This window comes from Astyanax mexicanus, chromosome 15, assembly GCF_023375975.1.
Source record: "Astyanax mexicanus isolate ESR-SI-001 chromosome 15, AstMex3_surface, whole genome shotgun sequence".
NCBI lineage: Eukaryota > Metazoa > Chordata > Actinopteri > Characiformes > Acestrorhamphidae > Astyanax > Astyanax mexicanus.
Window position 1 is genome coordinate 21,165,332 of NC_064422.1, and position 26,595 is coordinate 21,191,926.

General features: G+C 36.5%; 1 protein-coding gene across 1 annotated transcript; it reads right to left on the minus strand.

Moving 5' to 3' along the window:
• Window positions 1-576: 576 nt before the first annotated feature.
• Window positions 577-25,877, minus strand: vps35l (VPS35 endosomal protein sorting factor like). Its single transcript, XM_022669166.2, has 30 exons — window positions 25,807-25,877; window positions 23,312-23,411; window positions 21,080-21,262; window positions 19,769-19,885; window positions 19,372-19,396; window positions 17,896-17,972; window positions 17,670-17,798; window positions 16,391-16,475; window positions 16,198-16,254; window positions 15,276-15,372; window positions 14,782-14,829; window positions 14,606-14,699; window positions 13,623-13,823; window positions 12,020-12,066; window positions 11,271-11,382; window positions 10,737-10,853; window positions 10,527-10,580; window positions 10,363-10,443; window positions 8,976-9,038; window positions 8,764-8,849; window positions 8,567-8,647; window positions 7,235-7,298; window positions 5,734-5,832; window positions 4,978-5,055; window positions 4,589-4,703; window positions 4,222-4,361; window positions 3,963-4,128; window positions 2,678-2,796; window positions 1,907-2,053; window positions 577-1,302 (listed from the first exon to the last, which is right to left on the minus strand). The coding sequence occupies exons 1-30, from the start codon at window positions 25,821-25,823 to the stop codon at window positions 1,204-1,206; spliced, it is 2,898 nt and encodes a 965-aa protein (XP_022524887.2). The 5' UTR covers window positions 25,824-25,877; the 3' UTR covers window positions 577-1,203.
• Window positions 25,878-26,595: the final 718 nt, after the last annotated feature.

The following is a 26,595-nucleotide window of genomic DNA, read 5'->3' on the forward strand; positions in this document are numbered from 1 at the left end:
AGAAACAATGTGGCCTTAAATAAAAACACCAACACAATTGTACATTAGAGTGCTTTATATATGATTACACATAGAAGTGCTGAAGGTCCACTTTAATTAGAAGTGTTAATGCATGGGCTGTTGCTATTAAACATAACACTAGTAACAATTCTGTTACAAATGCAACTTCTGTGATTGATCACTGATTCCAGATTCAGACGATCAGCCAGATGTGTGGTAACTGATACGTGCTTCTTTAGTGCACAACAGAAGATTGTAGGCTAACAAACACTGGATGTAAAGTCATCAGTCTCATGTTTATATGTCTCTCAAAAGGCATGCAGATATTTGTTTGGCAAACACTGTAATTTTAAAACTTTAGACTATAATTACAAATATATATATTTTTTAAGATTAGTTTTAGATTAACACCTCTCTCATTCTAAACTAAAAAGCACCATCAGATACCGAACATATCTTGGCTGGTCAACAGAATCTGGGCTATTCATTTTTTTCTTCATGGCATTGCTATTGTTTTAGGAATGTTAAAATGATTCATTTTTAATGAATGAAAATCCCAAGTCTTAAGCCCTATCTGGATCGGATTAGTTTCTCAGGGGGTCCTGGAGTATTTTTCTCTTTTTTTTCTCAGGGGGTCCTCTGTGATTTTTTATTCTCGTCCGGAACGACCATGTAAGTGTTTTTCTCAGACGTTCTCTGAGAAAATTAAAGTCTGAATTACCTACTGTTTTCCGCTAAACTCTGTGGTCCTCAGGTAATTTTATTCCTGTCCGGACACACATCTCTAAGTTTCGTCACCTTGCGCTTAATAAATAGCTATTTGTCCACTGCCACGCACCGTAATTACACTTTGGGCGCATGTTTCCACGGAGATCCATGTAAGCACAACAGGGAGTGGAAATGGAGGAGCTACTGAAAACAATGTCATGTGACCAAGAAAGCCTAAAAACTTACTGGTTCTCCTGTTTTTTCAATTGCAGTCCGGATGCAGGAGTTTTATCACTGAGTAGAAGTGTGACATATTTTTCACAGACCTCCCCTGAGAAACGTATCCCGTCCGGTTAGGTCTTTACAAGATTACTGAGACTTTTAAGGTGTCCATTCTTTCTTGGCTTCTGTTTTTGAAAGCAATGCTCATCGAAAGCACACCTGGAATCCAGAGGATGATAAAGCCAAGTAATGGTCCACGTAAAGACCACATTTCTAGGCTCGTGACTGCAGGGAAAGGCGCAGCAGCATATCCGATAGGTGAGACAGTTCAGGCTGCTGGGCTTGCTGCTTGATATGCTCCAGGGTGCGGACCTGCCATAAAAAAACACACATACATATACCAATTAGACAGTAATTATGAAACAAATGATTCCCAATGCTAGCCAATGGTTTTCACCAAACAGTGCTGAAGGAAAAGTGGGTCATAAACTAAAAGCTATACATTTCATGAGGCTCCTTAACACTCAAATCTTGTGCTCATGTTGATTCCAGACAGTTTGGAGCTCTATGGTAAGAAATACAACAGAAGACAGGCAATTTTAACATACTATGCTCTTAGGCATCCTTCATTCTCACTCTAAAACTGGTCTTCCAGCTTCGTGGTTTAAGCTGTCGATTCTGTCTCAATTCTGGATGCTTCCGCCACACTATAATGGCCCTCATGGGTAAAAGCTAATTCATTACAAAGAAAATAAGGAATTGACATTAATATTGGATTTTTCCACCATCTGACCCCTTTCTAAAGTGATACGATGCCCCAAAGTTAACTAGTTAACCAGCAGCTAGGTTACTGAACTTCAGCGCTCCTCATGACGTATGGCTGCTTGAAGGGTTGTCCCTTCAAAATAAGGGGTAGGGGTAAGAAGTAGGGCCAAGGGGTGAAGTGTGTAGGTCCATGTAAGAGAGGGGTACTTACTGAAGTTCGTGTGTCACAGTAGCCGTTCTTGTGGCTGAGGTTCCAAAGGTTGACAGCCAGCTGGTTGAGTTTGTTGTTGCGCAGATCTCCATGAGCCAGCAGAACGCTGAACAGAGCAAATGCGATGCTGCCTTGCCGGCGAACTCCCTGTAAAAAAAAAAAAACAGACACATATTAGGGTGTGTGTGGTATTTTAATGGCATGCAAATAAATGATCTGCAGCTTAACAGAACTTTCACTGTCAGCCTCTTAAATTGGGATTAAGTGCATATGTACAGTACCAGTACAGTATCAAAATTTTGGACACACCCTCTCTTTTAACATCTTTCTTTATGTTTTTATGTATTTTCTACATTCTAGATTATTATTAAAGACACAATAACATTGAAGAGACACATAGAATTATGTAGCAAACAAAAAAAGTGTTTGACCTCTGCAATCCCCTGACTTAAACCTGATCAACTGAGATGGGTGATTTGGTGATTTGGGATGAGCTGGAGCTTCACAGCATGAAGGAAAAGCAGAAACTATTATTCAGCACCTCCAGAAAACTATTCCAGGTGACTCCAATTCATGAAAACACTGAGATTATAATACCAAGAGTGTGCAGCTCTGGCCTCAAAGCTTAATGTGGTACTTACAACATTAAATTTACAATCTAAAAAAAAAAATCATAAAAGAAAAGAAAGCACATTGAATGATGTGTCCAAACTATTGACTGGTGCTGTAAAATATGCATACATGAGGTATGTATGTGTGCGCCCCTCTCACCTCTTCTCGTCCGAGGGTCTTCAAGTGGTCCAGCACCTGACCAATGAGAGTCTCACACAGTCGACTGATCTCAGCAACAAACTTAGGGTCTCCTCCATACAGCGTCTCGTTAGAGTCCACTGAAAGAAAAGCAAAAAGGTTATCACTGTTTCTCTTTACTGGTTGTATCAATTACACTAACTAAAGGTTGTGCTGAAGGTGAGACATTAGCACCTGTGTACTGCAGTAATAGGCACAAGCCAGACAGTGTATATCTCTCATGATGGTACTGAACCACATAAATGGTTTAACATGAGTTATAATGCAACAGTGGCTACAGGGTGCACCCCATAAAAGCATTAATCATATGCAATAGGGGTGTATATACTGCAGTATAAACCCCACAGTTCAGTCCGTTTTCAGTACGATTGATGGAAAAAATGTCTGGAAATTCTGTATAGCCTCAGCTTTATTAACTTTATAATTACAATGGAACTTCATTATAACCATCATTTGTTTTACACTCCTTTGTATGTTTATACAAATTAGCAGTAAGTTCCAAACTGAAAAAAATCAATGTGCTTTAAAAAAAAAACTTCTAGAGTCTGATTAAAAGCAGTAGGGATAAGTAGTTGGGTTGAAGTAACTTTTTTTTACTAGTTCTGGTTATTGGTAAGTCTAGATGATGCCGTCGAATATGCTTTAGCACGTTAAGACCAATTTATACTTCTGGGTCGAACCTACACCGTAGCTTACGTGTATCCAGCAAAAGTGTGCTATGCAGTGGAGTGGTTTATACTTCTGCGTGCGCGTATCAGTGGCTCTGCAAAGGCAGAAATGTTTCATTTGTACGTACCGAACCATAACCCCTGTATTATGACGGTTCACAAAGAATATAATTACCATTACACCCCTAATATGTACTGTGACATGTATAAGATTAGGAACCCTGCAATGTCAGAATTTTATTCAGAATTGTTAAATTACAAAACTTTGCATGGGGCTTTTCAACTAAAACTGCAAATTCTTCCCATCTTTTTACACTTGAGAAGATAGAGAGAGAAATAAAGATGATAAAGAGAGGAGATAAAAGAGAATGGTAGATTAATTTAGCTATAAATTTACAATTGTTTAACGTTTTAAAAGAACTTCTGCATTCATAGCGTAAACCCTGTCACACCGAATGCACCACAGTCCATAAAAAAAAACAGACTGAACACCTGCCTCCACTTTATAACTAAGGGCACCTTTTGTTTACTCAGCCAGTGTTTTGGTAAACGAACAAGATAAATGTTTGTGTCTATACCTTTAGGGATGGTGTACAAATAGTTCTCCTGACTCATGGCAGCCAGAAGTGGCAGAGCGCTGATATACACTCGCACTTTAGCATCGCTGTTGTCCTCCCACGTGTAGTCCTGCACCATGTTTAACAGCCCCCTCACCAGGTACAACACTCCCTGCTCGGGGTGGTCCTGTGCACACACAGACATGAACAACATGCTTACAGGTAACCTGTATATCTTGATGGGGTGAAATTCTTTCTTCTGGATTTCTGAAGAACGTACCGGAACCACCAGCAGAGTGGATAGGAAGCTGTTTATGAAGTCCAGCAGGAAGGCTTCAGAAGAGCGCTGTTTGCCCTCCACACTGATGGTGCGTGGCACTTCTGGCAGAATGCTGACCGCAGCTTTCAGAAAGGCATCCGCTAAGAGAGAGTAAGAGTAAGAGAGAGAGAGAGAGAGAGAGAGAGAGAGCTTAAAATTTAAAAATCAAATGTTTATATTAGATTTAAATCAGGTTAAAGGTTTTTTACTTTTTTTTTTATTTATTAAAATTGCATTGAAGGTAAGGAGTGCTGGCCTTAGATCATAACATTTATAGTACCTAACACAGGACATTTAACTGTTTTTAATTTTGAGTTTTTAATTTTACCTTGGGAAAGGCACTGATTGGCCAGTGCTACCTGTCCTGACAGCAGGTAGAGGTGGAGGCGGCTGAAGATGCTCGTCAGAGAGGGGATAGTGATGAAGCTGTAGGCTGCACACGCCTGTATAAAGACAATTAAGCGTTACCAAACAGGTACCGATTCAGCACTAAGCTGAATAACTGTATTTCAAGCTGATTTCAACTCTTCTATGGTAAAAATAAGGGAGATTGATTATAATCCACTGACTCTGAGATCACCCCACTGACTCCAACTGATTCAAACCTCTTCCCCATTTGTACTGAAACTTCCCCCTGACTACGATTGGTCCCTTATTTGTTCTCATTTGTCATCCAAGAGTATGGTTGGTGAGCTCTGTGGAAGCTGAAAAACTGACCCTGACAAACGCTGCTGTTTTGCGCGAGTGGTTGCCTCCCATCACCCGCTTCGTTTCCATAGCTAGCTGGTTCACCGTCTGAAGAAAACAAAACAAACCAAAAAAAAAAAAAAAAAAAAATGAATAAACAAATGTTGATTCTTTCAATATATTGCTTTAAAAAAAGGATGCATTTTTTTCTACACAATATAACCAGAAAATATAAGAACTATGGGTACTGAGAAATATTCCATATAAAAGTACAACTAAAGCAAATAAAATAACTTTTTTAATCAGTAGTAATTACTGTGAGGGGAAAAAGGTGAAACATCTTTAGGCTCCATAATCAATCTCTCTCTCCCTCTCTTTTATATGGCTCTTCTCTATCTCTTTTTTCTGTTTTCTCCCTCTCTCTCGTTCTCTCTATTTTCTTTCTCTTATTCACTTTGTCTCCATCTTCTGTTCTCCCATCTCTGTAGGTGTCTCCATCTCTTTCTCTCTCTCTCTACTCTTTGTCTGTGTCTGTCTGTCAGTCTCTCTTTTTTCTAAAATAATAACAATATTTCAGGGTAATTATGCAATAATATTCTAGACAATATGACAAAAACAAATATTTTAGTAACTTCAAGAATATACTATTGCAACAAAATAAACCTTATTTAGTCTGAACATAACACTTTCATTTAATAGAAATTAAATACTGGCACATTTCTGGCTATTTTGTAAACAACAGGAATTTTTAAAAATTGGAATAATAGGAATAATGTGGGCACTCACATGAATAAGCTGAATAATAACTGTTTCTAGGTTGCAGAATGTGGCTCTGGCTTCCACACAGAAGCTCAGTTGCTGCTCAAAGTCACGGCCAAACGACACCTGAGCGGTAAGTGAAAAACACAACTCAGCAATTTTATGTTCAGTGATTAAGAACACACACCTTACCTCTACAGCAGTGTTTCTTTATTCTGGTCCTAAAATCCCCTTTGCTCTGTAACTTTGGAAGAAGGGAATAAATGGCAAAAACGTGCAGGACAGGGTGATGCTAGGACCAGGATTGAGAAACATTGCTCTAAAGTCAAAGCATAACAGTGATAAAATAATATTAAAATGTATTCATCTTGGTATAGTTGAATCCTAACTGTACAGAACATGGATTTGACAATCTGCAAACATCACACATACACACAGACCACTGCCAAAAGCCTTTTGAGGGTAAACACAATGGCTACTTTGGACAAACACGGAAACAAGGCTAAAAAGACAAAAAGCTAATGATAGTTCAACCGGAAAAGGCCTAAAGAGAATAAACAACACTGCAAAGAACTTTAAAGGTTAAAAAGCATTCGTTAAAAGCTTATGCAAGGTTGACAAAGAAGGTAGAAGGATCGACCGCAGGCCACAACCCATTGTTATTTTAGTCTATAAACTATGGACAGCATTTCTCCAAATAAAAATATTGTCATTTAGAGCATTTATTCGCAGGAAATGAGAAATGGCTAAAATAACAAAAAAGATTCAGAGCTCAAATAATGCAAAGAAAACAAGTTCATATTCATGAACTTTTAAGCTTAAGTTCAGACATTAATATTTGGTGGAATAACCCTGGTTTTTAATCACAGTTTTCATGTATCTTGGCATGTTCTCCTCCACCAATCTTACACACTGCTTTTGAATAACTTTATCCTTTACTCCTGGTGCAAAAAATCAAGCAGTTCAGCTTGGTTTGATGGCTTGTGATTATTCATCTTTCTCTTGATTATATTCCAGAGGTTTTCAATTTGGTAAAATCAAAGAAACTCATAATTTTTAAGTGGTCTCTTATTTTTATCAGAGCTGTATGTCAAACAGCAACTTGTATACTTGGGAGAAACCAGACAAGTTTGATGACTGAAGCTGAAGCTAAAATATGATTGTACATAGCTAAGTAATGGTAACTTTTACATGACCAATTAGCATGGTGCTAACCGTTGGCCTAAATCATCAAATTCTGTAGAGGTTTTGAGAATTTTCTGATAGACTTGCATATGTGCATTCTGAAACTGAACGACTCAACAATTGGTGCATTAAAAGCCTTCTTTTTTATAGTATACGTTACGATAGTTTAGTGGTAGTGGAAAACTGATATCAGACAAGACTATTAAAGATTTGAGGTCAGTTAAGAAACACAATTACAAGCAGCAAGTTTTTCGAACAAGTGTGCACACTTTAATTCTACTATTTTTATTCAGACCCAAACGTTCTCTATTATTGGAGCACAGCAGTGCTCAGCAGTACTCACCATACGGATAAAGCCGTTGATTAGAAGAGCTAGAGATCTTTTCTCATCCTCCACCGTGAGAGCACTGAAATTACAATGCAGACAATAAATTTGGCATGAATTTGGAAACATGAAATATGAAGTTGCCTTTTAAATACACAAGATGGCACTGTAGACATAAAGAGAGACACCAGTCTAGCCATACAGTCTTCTCTTCACTCTAGGATAGTTTTGATGCTTTTTAAATGAGAATATTGTAATGTGCTGAGTGTGCTAAATGAGAGCTTTAATTGAAAAAAATAAATGCTAGAGTAGCTGCATTTATTTATTTCTTTTTGCAAATTGCACTTTGGAAAGAGGAAACAGAGTGAGTGCATGTGTGCGTGCAAGAGCAGAGAGAGAGAGAGAGAGAGAGAGAGAGAGAGAGAGAGAGAGAGAGAGAAAGAGAGAAAGAGAGAAAGAGAGGGGAGAGAGAGAGAGAGAGAGGGAGAGAGAGAGGGAGAGAGGGAGAGGGAGAGGGAGAGGGAGAGACTTCAGCAACATGTGCATGGTCACAAACACAATAGAATGCTTGAGCATTCTCAGTGTACATGTACAGCAGAGCCTATAGTGAACTTTTGGAGTAAAAATGTAATGTTACATTTTTGATAAATCAGTGATCCGGATCTTTTCCAAGCGATTCCGATGCTTAAGAAAACGATCTGCCCGATTTGTGATCACATGACAAGTGACAGGTGACATCCATAGTTATTTATATGTTTGTTCACATATACAACAGTGAACAGAATTTTAGCCAGTCATGGAATGATCAATATTTTTTTTTTTTTCAAACTATGATTAATTAAAATGTAGTTGTCTTTAAAAGAGTATAATTGATTTTGTTATGCTATTCTTTTATCATTATGTAATTGGCATTTAATGATCCTAAAATTGCAATAATATCATTTATCACAATAAATTCTGGGACTATATATCATCCACAAAAAAGTCTTTTCATGACTGGCCTTATTGTAATGGTTATTGATGTACTTCAACTCAACAACCGTGCGGTCTACAAAATAAAAGACATGTAGCCAAGTGTGGGTTAATTGTAAGACAATTAAATGCAACAAAATATGCAAGATTTCTGATAATACTTTGATTCACAGATAAAATGCACAAATAGCTGTTTTTTTAAATACCAGATACTAGCCCATACTTACTATGTAAATGTTATCCCCAAGGCATCTAATTAAACAGGACTAAAAAAGCTTTTTATAATTAAACAATTCAGAATAAGAAGGTTTATTGTGATATTCCAAAAAAATATTTTTGTCGTATATTCCCCATCTTTTTTGCACCTGCAACACTTACTTTACAGAGTCATGCATGGTCTTGCAGACGTGCAGCAGGGCGTTAAGGATGACAGGATCTCGGGTCAGTTCCTGCTGATGCCTAAAACAAAAGGAGAGTAGGAGAGTAGTATGTAAAGCAATAAACTGATGCAAACCTACCAAATTTAATATAAAACAACAGCCAGTCAACATCATGGTCCTCCTGGAGATACATACTTGATGAAGACCTCCATGATAGACTTGCAGACCTCCACTCTTACACTGTCTTTCTGGAACATGTCCATGAAAGGCAAGAACTTCTCCTAGAAAGTTAAAGTTTAATAAAACGATGATCAGAACTAGAAAATTATGATGTATACAGCCTAGAAATATTATGAGCTATTGAGGAACACGATAACTTGTTAAGATTAAGGTCTTTTATCTCTCACCATGGAGAAGAGCACAGAGAAGTTGTGGAAATATGTGAGGATCTTCTTCATCACTGACTGCAACTGTGAAAGACATGGAATTAAGAGTATCAGAAATACTGTCATCTAGTGGTGTCATCTAATACAGTTTGAGTGTCAGCAGTAGTCTCACTGGTAGTGGGATAACTGAGTGTTACTGCTACAGTTTAAGAGGATGTAGAGTTGCACTAGTATCCTTTGAGATACTGTAAGCACAGTTTGAGTGCCAGTGGCTCAGTATTCTGAGAGTAGTTTGTGTGAATGTCAGTAAAAGTCTGAGTAGCAGAAGCAAAGTTTGTGTGACAGCAGCACAGTAGCACAGGCAGTGGCATGGTTTGCTCTCAGTGGTGCGATAGCAGTAATTTTGTACATTTAAGCAGAAAAATCTTAAGTTTGTTATTCTAAATATTCTAAGTCAGAGACAGAGAGGGAGGGAGGGAGGGAGAGAAAGAGGGAAAGGGAGGGAGAGAGCTAGGGAGGGAGGAGAGAGGGAAAGGGAGGGAGAGAGAAAGGGAAGGAGGGAGAGAGCGAGCAAGGGAGGGAGAGAGCAAGGGAGGGAGAGAGCAAGGGAGGGAGAGAGAGAGGGAAAGGGATGGAGAGAGAAAGGAAGGGAGGGAGAGAGGGAAAGGGAGGGAGAGAGCAAAGGAGGGAGGGAGGGAGAGAGGGAAAGGGAGGGAGAGAGCAAGGGATGGAGAGTGGGAAAGGGAGGGAGGGAGGGAAAGGGAGGGAGAGAGAAAAAGAGAGAGAGGGAGGGAAGGAAGGAAAGAGAGCTTCTGAACTCAGCAGTGAGTGATGCATTGTCAGGAAAGGGAACGAGGGAGAGAAGGAGGGAGAGAGAGAGATGGAGGGAGAGAGGGAGGGAGAGGGAGGGAAAGGGAAGGAGAGAGAGAAAAGGGAAAGAGAGAGGTAAAAGGGAAGGAAGGAGAGAGGGAAAGGGAGGAAGAGAGGGAAAGGGAGGAAGAAAGGAAGGGGGAAAGAGAGACACAGAGAGATAGAGAGAGAGAGAGAGGGAAGAAAATGAAGGGAGGCAAAGAGGGAAAGAGAAAGAAAGAGAGAGAGAGAGAGAGAGAGGGAGGGAGGGAAGGAAAGAGAGCTTCTGAACTTGGCAGTGAGCGATGCTTTGTCAGGGTAAATTAATGTGGAGTAAAGTAGTTAAGGGCTCTAAAGGTTGCTTGCCTGATTATTCTTAGCAATTAAGGTATTATAGACAATAGACAATATATAACACAACCCTAGGCCACAGCATAGATTAAACGCCACTAGTACAGTCAGAGTGGTCAGCAGAAAAGACTGAAGTTAAGTAGCGTAGTTTGTGTGGCAGTAGTGTAGCTTTAGAAACAGCAGTGCAGATTGAGAGGTATCAGTGTACCTGTGGATAAGCATCCTCAAACGCACGGTCAGGGGTCATGTGCTTGATGATGTCCGCCAGCACAGTGTTGACTTCTCTTTTCTACGGTAAAAACAAACAATTCTAACGATATATACAGTGAAAACTCCTATATACTAAATATAATAGGTTGGCTGATTACTCACTGTAAAGTGACGACAGGTGAACTCCACCCAAATTTCAGCACAGTTGATATAATCCTGAAACACACATTCCATAAATATATAAATAAATGAAATACTCGATTCCATACCCTTATACAGTTAACAAGACACCCAATATAACACAACAGCTAAATATCTAAACATGTGTAGATAAAAAAAAAAATCCTTCAGTAATGACAGAGGGTGGCATACCTGTGGACTGCGCACTTTAGTAATGACCTTCCATGCTTCATTGAGGATGGGCAGCCTCTCACTCTCTGCAGGGTCAGCACAGGCCAGACTTCGGCCCAGAGAGCCAAACAGGAGGTGCTGAACAAGTCATGGAACATGTCAGTAGTCAAAGTGCACAATATACACCTAAATGTTATGCAAAATATACACGTGAAACATGATGAAATAGGATTCTAAATTAGTCTTAGGGACGTGTGATTGACTGTACTAATTTTTTCCTGGCTAGGAAGTAGTTTGGTGTGTGTGTGTTTATAATGGACCTCTACCTGGCTCTACCTTCAGCCTAGTTATGTCACATATGAGCACAGCCTGCAGCGTGAATGCCTCAATCACTCTGTTGCTGTATGCATATAACGCAATTTAAGCATTTGCATTTGAGTTATAATGATTAAAATATAGTTAATCGCACAGGCCTGCATATAAGCATTTTGTATTATGCTGTAACTAGCAATCTTCCTATTAGATCTATTATTTTCCTATTGGAACTTTTCTCACCTTGGGAAAGCCAGCCTCGTCACAGTCCTTGATCATACCAATGAAATCTGTGGCTCTTGCAGCCACAAACTCAGGCCGGAACGCCCACATAACAGAATTGAGTAGAAGAGCACTATGAGGGAAAATATAATAGTCAAATCCCAGCTTATAAAAACATTATATCAGACAGTAAATTCAATTATTATCTCAGGTAGGGGTGTGCCATATCGTATCGTACGCAATAATAATCGGCAACATTTTTAAATATTGTGAACGATTATATACCTTAAAATATCATGCCATATCACCCACCCCTAATTATCACATCAGGGTACCACTTTTTTTGGAAAAAAAAAAAAAATACACAGTTCTCATTTCCCATTATATATCTACTAGAGACAGATTATATCTGTCCAGTATCATTCATTTTACTTTAATCCTCGATATATGGAGATATTTGGAGTGCACTGTTAATATCATGACATTCTGGATCATTAAAAAAATTCTTGTATTTGTGTGTTAGGGGTGTGCCATACCATATTGTATGCAATAATACAATTTAATTTTATTTTGCTTCAGTATTGTATTCTTTAAAAATATTTTTTTAATTCAGTTTTTTGTCATATCGCGAAGAGTATCGTTATTGCAAAAATACCATAAAAAATGTAATATTTTAGGGCCATATCTTCCACCCCTAGTATGTTCATAAAATATTTCATTTAGCCTTTATATAGTTTAACACATCAGATATCAAGACAGCACGGTCTTACTTGTTGCCAAGTTTCTTGCACCTCTCCATCATTTCTGTGAGCAGCACCTGAAAAAAAAGGGCAAGAGACACAGGATTCAAATGAATGAACACAGTCCCATTTTTATTAAGTGCAAGTTTACATACATTTACATTTTTGCTCAGTTTGGTCTGTAAATGAGCTATGATCTGATTGGCTGTCCTGTACTAAGCATTAGCCAGTCTAAAACTCTTTTCTATGTTTAGTTTGAATAGGTGGGTCTAAACAGCTGTAGACAGATCATACCTGTCAAGTTTTAGATTTAAGAATAAGGGATATTTTCCTCTGTACTCCTAAAGCCGTCCCACCAGCCCAACGAAAGTTCAGTATCCCTTACATTTTAAGACGGGTTTACAAAAAATCTAAAATAACCACAAGTGAACCACTTACACACTACAATTAGATTATCAGAATCTGAAATGTTGTGGACATTCCTACATATGTCATTCTTTTAATACAGCCAAATTAAATACCCTTTTCTATATATTTTAAAAAAAGTTAAGAGTTCTTTTATATGATATATTTTATATGATATATTTTTTATTTATTTAATGGATTTAAAATTGAACAAAGGGTGCACAAATTCTGCAAAATGACTGTAGGTGAACTAAAAATAGTATCATGAGCTTTTACTAAAAGGACATGGACCAGATATGTTCCATCAGTAAAAATTAGTCCTAAGGGGCCTACACAATCATTTTTAATTAATACTTCTTTCTTTTGATCACTCCACCCCTGATCAGTTCAGTTAATTTCGGTCCTCTCCACATTTCTAGTTCTAGAGTCACAAGCTGTATTTTTTTCTAAAGTCACAAGCTGTATTTTTAAGCAGCTATCAGAAAAATCTCATCACAGTTTACATGATTAGCCTACCGTTACCTTTCTTTTAGAAAAATTGCTGTATATCCATGTATGTTTTAACATCAGCTGCTCTAACTAGCTGCCTGAACTCACAGCGACGGGGGGCTTTCCCACACTGACCCTCCTTTGCAAGCTGATTGGCTGTTTCTCCTGAAAGGCGGGACTTTCTCCTTGAATCGGTTCCACGATTGGTTAAGAGAGCGGTCAGTGCCCTGTCTCCTCAATAATATATATTTTTTTATTTTAGTATAATACGGGAAATTTACGGGAAAATACTAATACGGGAGGACGGCGGGAAAGAGGAGTAAAATACGGTAGTTTCCCGGCCAAAACGGGAGACTTGACAGGTATGAGACAGATACATGTACTGTAAATGTGTGCAGTCAACACTGCAAAAACAATAAACGCAAAGCAGGGTGTTTTAAAGTCTTTGATGCTTATGGCTGATTTCAGTTTATTTGCCTATCACCTAATGTACATGTTGTTATTTGCTTTAATAAACAAACATAAAATCATGGTTCATTATAAGAAAGTAAATATTTAAAGGTGATTTTGAAAACAAGTATTAAAAGTACTCATTCAGAGACAAGTGTGTGATTTATACTGTCAATCAGTGTTATAAGAGATTAGTAGGGTACAAGCTTCATGAACTAACTAAACAAACATGTTCAGTCAACGTCTGGCCTTCACAGCTTGCAGAAAAGTGTATTTGGTATATACTTACATCTGGTGCTCTGTAGGCCACACACTGCAGGATCCAGTGGATGGCAGGGGAGTAGAGTGTGAGGTAGACTGGGATCTCCACCCTCTGGATCACCAACTGGTTCTGCACTGTGTCACTGTGAATTTGGCGGAAAGAAGCCAGCAGGTCGAAAAAGTTCTTGTTCAGACTGTCCTTCAGGTGAGGGGCCACCTCCATGCCCACCTGTAGCAGAGAAAGAAATGAAAAAGCAAACACACACACTTTACATATTATATATTATACATACATTCATCAGAAGTTTGCTACTTGAAAGCTGGACACTGAAACACAATGGACCAACATCAGTAGATGACATGGCTCTTCAATCCATCAGTGACCATCAGTAAATTTTACATTTCATTTGGGAATCAAGGGACCAGAGTCTGGAGGAAGAGTGGAGAGACACACAATCCAAGCTGCTTGAGGTCTAGAGTGAAGTTTCCACCAATCAGTGATGGTTTGGAGAGACATGTCATCTGCTGGTGTTGATCCACTGTGTTATGTGAAGTCCAAAGTCAGTTCAGTGTTTTCCCGGAAAATCCTACAGCACTTCATGCTTCCCTCTGCTGACAACTTTTATGCTGACACAGATTTCATTTTCCAGCAGGATTTGGCACACTGCCCACACTGCCAAAAGTGCTCATTGCGACTTGACAATGGCATCAAAAACATCATTGTTCTGTATAATGTCACGGAGCGAGGGAGGGAACCGCAGTCTGCCCCCACATCTTGACACACCTCTGCTTAGTTGTGCCCAGCTGAACCCGATGAACTGATTAGCCCAGCTGGAGACATTTAAAGGCTGCTGGGACTGTTGATGATGCACTGGATATTCAATGCATCAGTAGAATACATTTTGGCATTTATTTTGCTAATTGGACTTCAATTTTAGACAGTAGGACTTAATATACAATAATACGGGACAGAATCAGGGTCTATTAGTGAAGTTTGTGATGGGTACTTACCCTGCACAGGTAGGCCCGGGCATATACTGCCACTAAGGGGTCCCCAATCCCACGGATCATAGCAGTCAGCCTTGGCAAAGTCTCCTGAATCCCACTGAAGGAAAGAGAACAGAATTTGTAGGAAACAAAGCCCATAATCCCAATGTTACACTCAAAACCAAAAAAGAGGAACTTACGTTTTGTTGAGGAAACGATTGCATTTCAGTATGGCAGCCTCCACATATCTAGATCAGGAGTTCAGGAACTACAAGCAGTTTTTTTTTCCTGCAATCAGGTTTTAAAGCACCCATATCACAGAAAACATTGCGAAAAGATGATTATTATTTTTCACTTTTACTCTTCATGTAAATTTTTCATGTAAATATTACTAGTTCCAATATGCATCACTGCACAACTAAATGTGAATTCCTTGTGCAATGGTCCTGAGAACTAAAAAAATGAACTGTTTGGTTTTGTTTGCTTTCTGAATGAGCAATCATGTGCAATCATGAATTTTGAGTTTCCACAACATAGGTACTCTAAATCTAAAGGCAAGAAGGAATGTTTATAAAGATGTACAAACAAATTACAGCAGTTTTGTTCACAAAACCACACAAACTCAATAGACCTGAAAGAAAAAAACATGGAATGGGTTATAGGTTGGATTTAATCAGATTTAATGAGAGGATACAGCCGAGGAATGAGTTCTCTGATGGACGCGATCTTGAAGAACCAGTTAAGGCATGTCTCTTTGGCCGTGTCGTTCACATCCTCCACAGAGAAAGAGTCTAAAGGAAATAAAGCAAGTCCTAAAATTAAAGTATAAGTTTACTTTAGTTTAACAATAGACAATGCCCTCTCTAGCTTACCCTGCAATCGATTTGCCCCAGTAAACTTTTAGAGTGCTTAAAAGTTGATTACTGAGACTATTGAAGTTCTAAGTTTGTATTTAAAAGTTGACAGGAATAGTGGAGGCAAGTTGAGGTTGTAAAACCAAAAAACTTTCAGAGTTTTTGATCTAGACTTTTAGATAGATTACTAGACTAGACATACTAGACATAGGATTAGACTGCAAAAGACCTTGACCAACATGTAGAAGCTAGAAAAAAAAACCCTAACTAAAGATGGAAAAAAATGAGATGCTTTGATTACAAAAAAACATTTGTCTGCAAAATTCCGGCAGCATTTCCACATCAATGACTACACTGGCGTGTAGTGGAAGTAAGCCGTAACTTTGCAGGTAACACAATCAACATGCGTTGTGGGAAATGTAGTTTTTGTTTAAAGCATGCTTTTGACCTATATATTTTTAGACACTAAGACCTTTCAAGCTCTCACCGGCCACATAAAAGGACGTGGCGGGCCACATTTGGCCCACGGGCCTTGAGTTTGACACATATGAGCTAAATGTTTTGTCATGGCCCTGATAGTAAACATCATAAATAATCAGAGGATAATACTGACCTGTGAAGTTAACCCCCAATATCTATTTTTTTTCTAATTATTTGCTTTATCTGCCAATGGGTTATCAAACCTCAGACTAAAATCAGATTAAAATATTTTTTTTTTCAGTTGCTATGACAGGCTACTGCAGGAGAAGTGCCTCTACTTACCTGGTTGAGGACGAGGATCTGAACACATTGACCAGATACGTTCATAGACCAGACGACCTACCACAAGAAGAGATATTATTATTTTGTAGTATTTAATAAATGAGCCCAATATTCCAATGTGCTTAAGTTTGCATGGCTCAAAATAAGCTCTTCAGCCTTTAAATGTTCAGACGTACAGATTTTCAGCTCTTACCGAAGGTGTCAAGGATGTCAGTGATGAGGACAAACTTGCTTGGGTAGAACTGAATCACTGAGGTGTCTGACAGAAGCTTGGAGCACTGAGAATGATAAACATTGTCAAGCACTGAGTTATGTGTGTAAAAAAAAAAAAAATTATTTTTAGAGTTGCAGAGAACGAAATCTTAAAAATAAAGGTTAGATCTTTGTTGTAAGATGTATCCATAAACAACAGACTATAATTTAAATCATAAAGTCCTTATTAAGTCCTCTGTCTCAGCCCCTCATTTGTTGTGTTTAGTTTGCTGAACGCTTGGACTTCTGAATAAGCTGATTTCATTAACATAGAACGTTACTGTTAAAGGAGAACTCTGGAGTAAAATTGAATTTTGGTGTAATAAAACATGATAAAGAGTACTTACCTTTATTGACTAGCTCACCTCTGTTCTCCCGCAGTTTTCCGAGATCCAGTAATTGTATTATGCTTGTCTAAATATGAATTGGATGGATGATATGGGGCATTCTACTCTCTGGATTCTACCAATAAGGTGTGGAGCTACTTTGAGCCTGGATAACAGTGTAAAAAACAATTTATCTGCAGGGGCAAAATATGCCACAAAGTTTGGACAAACTGCACAAAAAGTTCTGGACCTCAGAAAGCTGTGGGAGAACAGAAGTGTGCTATTCAACCTAGGTAAGTACTCTTTGCCATGTTTTACTACACTAAAGTCAATTTTACACCGGGGTTCTTATTTACGTTTTGGCGATATTTAGCTGTTGCTCGTAATGTAACTGTACAATGTAACAGATTCAATTGCAACAAGACTGTACCAACTGTTAAGAATGGTGGTGGTAGCATCATGCTATGGGAATGGTAGCATAGGCTATGGTTGCAGAAACATTTATGGAAAAATGAAAGAGAGGACAATCTCAGAATTCTTCAACATTACTTCCGACCAAGAGTTTCAAGAGAGAACAAGGAGGAAGGACAATGACCTGAATGAGAATGAAAATAATAGATGTGGTTGTTAAATGAAAAAAGCAGTGCTTTTTCTCATTCTACCCCAGAAAAATAACAGAGAGAATTCTCTAAAATTACCCATCAATCCATGTACGACCTACACTAAATAGATTTTTTGTTTAGAGGAATCATGTGGTAAAAAACTCCTGATGAGGCCAATCTGTGAAGATTTGGGCGCAATACACTTTCCAATAGCTGCTTGGCATCAATGGCATCTGCAGAAATATGGCTGCATTACAAGTTCAATCCTCAAACAAAACCCAGGCTTACTGACCTGAATGACGATTTTCAGGGCTTTAACTTTCTGGTCTGAAGCCCAGGCCTCCTTCAGCGACTGGTTAAGCTCCTCAATCCGCTTCACATAGTCCTGCTGAGAGAGGTTCAGCAGCTCCCTCTGAGAGCCCTGCCAGACACAAACAAAAAGATCAAAATATTTAAATGCAACGCATTTGCTTATAACTCAAGTTTAAATCCAAGTGTTATGCCAGTAACAGACTCACTTCCTCCAAGTCATCCAGCTCCTCCAGACGTGTACGGACCTTCTCTGATACAGCAGAGCTGGGACTGGAGGCCTTGTCTGAGGAACAAAAAGGGTCCTTTTATAATTCAGACAGTAACAGCACAAGGGAAAGTCAGTCTGTATCAATTAGTTTCTACATGATTTCTTTAAAGGTGAATCAGAAGTTGGATACAGCCTTCAGTGTGCTGTTATACAACTTTGGAAAGAGACCACTTTAGTTTCTGAATCAGTTTTTCTGATTTTGCTATTTATAGTTATATGTTTAAGTGAAATGAACATTGTTGTTTTATTCTATGCAGACAACATTCCAAATAAAAATATTGTCACTTAGAGCATTTTTCTTTGCAGAAAATTAGAAATGGCTGAAATAACAAAACAGACCTCAAATAATGCAAAGAAAACCAGCTCTTATTCATAAAGAGTTCAATATTTGAGAAAATCAATATTTTTAAGAAATCAATATTTGGTGGAATAACCCTGGTTTTTAATCACAGTTTTCATGCATCTTGGCATGTTCTCCTCCACCAGTCTTACACACTGCTTTTGTATAACTTTATGCCACTTCCAGAGCTGTATAATAAGTCTTGATACAAAAGTATAACTAAGTTTTAAAAAATATATATATATATAAATATTTGTTTGGCCCCAGCCGTGTCTGTAGAAGTAAAGGTGGGACATTGTTTCCAAAGATCAGCATGCCAACTGTTAAGCTTAGTGGGGGAAGCATCCAGCTCTGGCCATCAGATTAAGGTTAAAACTTGGGACAGCACTAGGTATTCCAAAAGCACAGTGACCCCAAACACACATCAAAGGTTAGCCAAATGTTAACCAGTTAAACCAAATGTTATTATATACAAGTCTGTCTACAAACGATTTGTAGAATAAAAAATATATATACAATATTTTTTGTAAAACTAGCTTTTATTTTCATACAAGAAAAAGCAATTGAATCTATATAAAATATACAGTGGGGAAAATAATTGTTTGAGTTTACCCCCTTACAATTGACATAAGCAGTCTATAAAACAAATATTAAGTAAAGGTTATACATTAGTTTGTAACTTACTGAGTGAAATAATTATTCAATCCCCAAGCAAAACAGGACTTTCTTTACAGAAAAAGGCTTTTCTGAATAATTCTACAAACTTCAGACAGGCAGTACATTAGCCTTTTTCAGAAGAGGGACTGCAGGATCTCAAACAATACAGTGAAATGTGTTACTAATGGTTTTCTTGGTGACTGTGCTTCCAGCTCCCTTGAGATCATTACCAAGCTCCTGCCTTAGAATATTTTTTTAAATCCCTGAGGTGAGATCCTACATGGAGCTCCAGAGCGAGGGTGGACTGAATTACCAAAATTGTTTCAATTATTTTTACTATGAAATAAGCAAAGTTAATAACTAAATAACTTTAAAAAATCTGACAGCAGAAATTCTTGCAGCCCAACGTGGACTTACTTTTTTCAGAGCCCATGAAGAGATTCTGTGAAAAAGAAAGAGAAAAAAGCAAAGAGAAAGAGGGTTTATGATTATGATAAAGTTACCTTTCTGGACATAAAATAACAGTAATTATCTTTCAATAGTTTCACCAGCTGTGGACTGATATTTCCCATTTCTTTACAGCTCAACTCACTAGTCTCTTGCCATGTTTTAACAACATACAATGTTTTACAAAATTTCAATCATAGCACACCAACAATGGCATGCATTTCCCAGTCATTACAGTAATTGCTGTAAATGTGTTGGAGTGCTGTTTTTTACATGAAAAGATCAGATGCAATTTGACCACATTGGGTAACCATTTTGTAAAAAGTAGAATTGGATATGTTAACATGAGGGGGAAGATGTTTCTTACTATGGAAAGTTTCTCTGTAGTGGTGAATCTGGACAGGATCTCTCCACGCTTGGCTGACCACGGCTCAAAGTCTGCACCCACCTCATCCTCGTTTTCTCTCTGTTTCCTGCCCAACTCCTGAAGAAAGCAGAGAGCATTGCTTGACGTTTACTTAACGTTTATTCATTTCGTGGCTTCCTCATGGAACGTGTACACTAACAATTTTCTTTAACGCGTTCTAGACTAAATCTTTATACACTTGTATCCAGATATTTTTTTACATTTTGAAAATACTTCTATTCAGAACAAAACAGAGGCAAAACTTCTTGAATGAGAATCCTAGACCTGTATGAAGTGTTGGCACCTTATAAAAAGAGAATCGTCAACACACTAAAAGAAAAAAGTTACAATTCTAAAAAAGTACTCCCTATGTAGTGTACTATGCAAGTCAAGAAATTGCAGATTCTAAATGTAAACAAAACATTATATATTTGTACATATATAGCTCTGCAAAAAAATAAGAGATCACTTAAAATGATGAGTTTCTTTGATTTTCATAAATGTATTAGCTCAATTTGAATGTCTGAATATTCTTACAAATATATAAAAGTTAACTACACTATGCTTTGCTAAACTGTCTAATTGTATTATCATTTTAAATCAGTATTTCAGCACAATAAAATGATAAAATGGTCTTAAAATGACAATATCGATTATAGCAATAAATTCTGGGACAATATATTGTACACTGAAAAATAGTTTTTGTGACATGCCTATGAACAGTATATTCATATGTTTAAATCTGAAATCGGGTGGTATCTGTATGCAGACATTTTAGTTTAATTACTTATGTTGTTCACTACATTGGGAGAAATTCAGAAGCATGCACAAAGTGTCAGAGTTTTATAAAGCTTTATAAAGTTTTGTTGAGCAGTGTTTTCATGTGGAGCAGAGCCCAAACCAAGACATAAACCTTTAAAAAGTAGGTCACAAAAACCTTTTAAAACATTTCTTGGCTGATCAACTACTCTAGAAAACCAACTGTCACAACTGGTCACTTGGTGTAAACTTGGTGTAAAAAAGTCTTGAGAAGGGATACATGGTGAATAGATACATTTTAATGTTTTAAAAAGAAAACAAATAATGCCTTTTTATGTCTCTTCGATGACACACAGTTGTGGTAAAATTACTGGTGGGTTTGGATAGTAAATCACTGGCAATATTTGAGTTGAATCACACAGATGACCCATGGATCCATTCATCAATTCATCATCACAGTATCTTTATCTGAGCCAAATTGTTCCACTATAACAAACATTAAAGCAGATTTACCACTGAAGAGCTGCTGTGCGAGAGTGTGGGCACTTCGCTGGCTGAAGCTGCAGCAAAAAGGGATAGGGGGTCTGTTCCCTCCATCATGGAGCTCAGAGGGTCCATGGCCACCGAGCTGGAGGAAGAAGAGGATGAAGACGTGCTACCTTTGCGTCCTCCCCGTCGTGACCTGGAATCTGTCACCTGTGGAGGAGAGAGGAAAAAAGGAGTGATGGATAAGTTGCTCTGCCAGTGCAAACATATTACATAAAAGTGCCCAAGTGGTAGAAAATGAAGCAGAAGACATACTGGTTTAATGACTGTAATTAAGTGTCTCTTTAAGGGACTGGACTGGACAGATAGGCAGCCTGCCAGCTTGAGAGCACAACTCCACTGTCTTTAAGCAGCTGAAACCTCTTATATCCAACCCAGCACACCCAACCACTCATGCATTTCACATCAGTCTGTGCTACAGACCAGCTCCGAAAGCCAGTCGACCGGTTTCTAACCAGCACACCATCACTAATATTAAAAAAGCTGTACAAACTATGTATTTAAGGTGTTCAATATGTGCTCCTATGGTATTCCAGGTGGTTGCCAGGATTCAGAAAATCCATCTCATATATAATATAATAATTGTAATATTCTGTCTTGAAAGCAGTTATTAACTTTTAAGATTTAGGGATTTTTTAAGTGTATTTTTTTTAAGTTTGTGATTGCAGTTTTTATGGATGCAGCAAATATTCTGAATTATTGTATTTGGTAGTTTTTTTGCTTCTTTATATTATTATTATTATTATTATTATTATTATTATTATTATTATTATTATTATTATTATATACCAAATCAGACTCTTGCTAAGTTTCTGTTTTTCTGTTTCTGCAGAATGTTTGAAAATGTTATAATTTAAAATGTTGTTGCAGTAGTATATTCTTAAAATAAGAAAATATTTTTCAGTGTTTTCATTATTATTTTCTAACAAAAAAGCAGTAGAACCAACCAGAAACAATCCTAACTTTTATTTTAAAAAATATTAATTGAAAAGAAAGAAAACATTTTAACATTAAAACAGACAAATTGAAGAGCATTTCTGGTTATCTTTATGGATTTCCTGACTAAAAATGCACACTAATAAAATTCAATAATAAAACAAAAATACTAAATACTATGCAATAATTATAGCCTATTAACCTTTATAAAAAATAAGTTTTTACATTATTTTATAATATTACATTGTAGTATAAATCTCATCTTTTGCCAATGGGGGAAAAGCCCTGAATCCCTGAAAAGATTTCAAAATGACCTAAATCACATTTTATTTTGACTTGGCATAATAAATTAGTAGACCATAATCCTAAAGGGGTAGAATCTAATCATCTGCTCAACTCAGAGTGTAGGAGATTTTACCACAGGTGGTCAGCTTCATGAGGAGATTCATTTTTTCCCACAATGCAAAAAGGAGCAGAAAGAGAGGAGATACTCATGTCTTTGTGTATTATCCTGCCAAACCCCCACACTATTAAGTATATAGTATTAGTGTATAGTTTAGTATGAAATGGGGATATAGAACAGGACATCTAAAACAATACCTTGGAGTCTTCCCTGATCTTTTACATTTTTTGGCAGCAGGAGTTCCTCCTTAATAAAAAAAAAACTTGTTTTGTCTCTTCTGATGGTAGATACTGTACTTTGCCAAGAACTACCTGAAGGTCCCGTGATGAAATTTAGGATTGTTGAACCTTCTTTGCAAATGTTGTGGTCAGTTCTTGGGCTAATTTCAGGACAATGAAACAGTTTAGTGTTTTTTTTTTTTGTTTTTTTTAAAAGCTATCCCTTTTCAGACCCGCCTGCATCTACAACCTTCTTTCTGAAAGACTCAGAGAGCTTTCTGAATCTGGACCATAGTGATCCACTCAATTCACTAATGTCTGAGGTTTAAATACGACAAACTTTCTCTCTAAAATCCTCTTTAACCATGCCCTTGTCATCTGTAGCTGCACATGGACATTGATTTTTACACATTTGAAGTAGTAATTAATCCTCACAAAAATTATATATTTCTATTAATAAAATTCTATCAATAATTTTAAACCCCAACAACCATCTAGCAACACTACAGTAACAATATATATACCTCACATTCCTTATTCATTTTTTGCACTTGTAAACCCCTCCTAACAAGTGTAGTATTTATTTATAAGGTTGATGAATTTAATAAATGCTCTATCAATACCAAGAGACTCTGATCTTACTATAATGGGTTTGAGGGGATGGTAGTCTCCCTGCTCCACTGGTGTCGCCTCTAATTGGCATCTCTGAAGCTCTGCACCGTATTTCCTCACACGAGCATGCCTAAAAAACATGAACAAAATAAAAGACACAGTAAAGTGTTGATTTATCATCCATCTGAACAGCAAAGCACAACAGATGAGAAAACAGCTCAGAACCAGTAGTTCAACTGGTTATTCAATATTCTACTCCAAGAGCTCAAAGAGCTCAAACCAGCATTTACAGAATTTAACACCCCTCATATTTATTCAAATGTTTTATTATATCTTTTTATGCAGTGTAGTACCAGATTTACGCACTGTTTTACCAATAATAGTATCATTACAAGTCAAAACTGTATATATCTAAAATTGCATTATAGACATAAAATGGTACATAACTAAAATGCAAAACAGAACTAGTGAAAACTAAACTGGAGATATGCTGAAAAGGTGTCCCTAACCATGTATTAATATTCAAAAATAAAACAAACTTTGTTATTTAGTATTCCAAGCATCACAGAAGTGCTTATCACCACAGTGATGTGTGAAAGGTATGTTGTAAACATGCTATTCTGCTATTTTAACTGCAATAATCTACACACGATTATAAACGTTTTAAAATTCATGTCACATAAAAAACCAACAGCAAATAAACTTAGAAATGTTTTATTTATGTGTTGTTTGAAGATCTATGCTGTACAGTAGGGGTGGGCGATATGGCCCTAAAATAATATCACGATATTTCATGGTATTTTCGCGATAACGATACTCTTGGCGATATGACAAAACACTTAAAAAATGATTTTAAAAATACACTATACACTGCAAGAAAATAATTGTTTTTTATTATTACATACAATATAATACTGCAGAACCCTAAGTGAGATATTAAAAAATACAAAAAGTTTATCAGATTTGTAACAGAAATAATCCAGAATGTCATGATCTCCACATATCCAGGATTAAAGTAAAATAAATGACACTGGACAGATATAATCTGTCTCTAGTAGATATATAATGGGAAATGGGATAGGTGATATGGCACGATATTTTAGGGTATAATATCGTTCACGATATTTAAAAGTTTTGACGATATCATCATGTAATGATATGATATGGCACACCCCTACTGTACAGCACAATGTAAGGGCACTGTCTCTATTCTATCTAAAATGCTATCCTTTAGTTCATGATTTTGTATGAAGCTTGCAGTTAAATCCCTGGAGTGACCCATTTTTTACACCATGATGACAATATGCGGTTTAATGGCCAGTTGTAGACCTATTATAAAATGATCAAAAGTCACTGATGATACCTTTATTTTATCACTCAGCCAATAAGTTATGTAATAACAGTGCAGGACTATATGAGGACAATATATATACACATGTACGATGAGTTTTTTTTTTTTATTTAACTAAATTGAAAACCTCTGAAATATAAAACTGAAGTGGTCTCTTCCAGAGCTGTGTATTGCAATATATGTCATAATTCTGGCCAATACAATATAATTCTGTTATTGATATGAACCATATAAAAGCCACTGCCCTCGGTGAACAGAATCACGCAATGACAGAGTGTGAATTCTATTCAAAAGTACAGTAATTTATTCAACATTTTTGCTGCACATTTGATTTTAACCGGATTGTAAAACCAGCTCTATTTAATAGCATGAGTTTAAATTAAGCAAAAGAAAGAAGATATTTTGCCATTACACATGTAGATGTTAATATAGAATGACAAAGAAGGTGAGTTATTACAAAGAGCATTGCTTACAAAATAGACTGTTAAAGTAGTAACTATATTCTTTAAATTGATATATATACATATATATATATATATATACATATATATATATATATATACATATATATATATATATATATATATATATATATGTATATATATATATATATATATATATTATTTATACTGATATATTTCTCACTTTTTTGTCATGCTGCCAAGACTACCGTTATCAAAAACAACCTGAAATATTTTAATAGCAATTTAAAGCCATTTAACTGCAATACAGAGATTTGTAGCCATGTGTAAAGAGTTGTTAACTAGCTAACATTAATCGTTACCAGAGGGTGTCATTTCAGATTGAACAGATTATATAGCTGTATATATGTTAAGGTGTAAAAATATCGACCAAAAAGGCAGTTTTAGAACCGTGTACTTATTCTCTTCTTCATGTTTGACTGGTTTAAACGGAGCAAAAGTAAATTTTGGTGTAAATTTAGGTTTGTTAATGGTATGTTAGAGAGGTAAACTGTCCACAACAGAACTGCTGTAATTTTTATACTGCAACGTTGACTGGAAACATTAGCGGTAGGTTAGCTAACTCCAGTCAAAACACATAAAGAAAGCTTTGTTTGTATGTCAGTAAAAGACAAAGCAACGTTTAAAAAAATGACTGTAAATAAGAAATAAAAAGAAAAAAAAACAGTGAATTTAAGAGGAGAAATTCTCACCACTGAACAGAAGCCATCTTCAAATCAGTGTCATGTGAACAGCGCGGAAGTTTCCAAGAAGACAAGACAGCCTTTCAAAATAAAAGTTTCTAAAATGTATAAAAATAAAATGTGACATTACCTTTAAAACATCGTAATTGATAACATTACACTGAAACTTAAAAGGTTGTACTATCGTGTAAGTTTTATTGTGTGTAAGTATAATATTTTTAAACGCTTTGTTTTAATTCTGCCAAAACTCGTGCTAAAATTCTTCATTATTATTATTTTTATTAGTATTATTATTATTGTTGTTGTTGTTGTTGTATTGTTGATGAATAAGGTTAACAAGTTCGTGAGACTTATTTTATTTATTTACGTTTTGTAATTTGTATTTTATTGATATATCAAAAAATAGTATGTGTAAATAATTTTATTTTTTTATATAATTTGCAAACAAGTGTAATTCATTATAGGCATACAAATGAGTTGTATGAACAGGATCGTTGTTTTTAGTGTACTATTACGATGTTACAATGATCACATATAAAGCACATTTTTAGGAAACATATTAAATGATCAAATTGATCCAAATTATAATATAAACTACCCACTTTTACTGTTTTACCATTCTTTTACCATACTTTTACTGTTTTATCATTCTTTTACCATACTTTTACTGTTTTACCATGTTTTTATTATTTTACCATGCTTTTACCATACTTTTACTATTTTACCATGCTTTTTTTACCATATTTTTTCTTTTTTACCATGTTATAAGGTACTTTTACTAATTTACCATGCTTTTTT

Coding starts and splice junctions, on each gene's coding strand:
- vps35l (XM_022669166.2), bottom strand. Junction 9,039..10,362: donor TTGAGGATGCTTATCCACAG/GTACACTGATAC, acceptor TGTCTTTCACAG/TTGCAGTCAGTGATGAAGAA. Junction 7,299..8,566: donor ACCATGCATGACTCTGTAAA/GTAAGTGTTGCA, acceptor TTGTAATTTCAG/TGCTCTCACGGTGGAGGATG.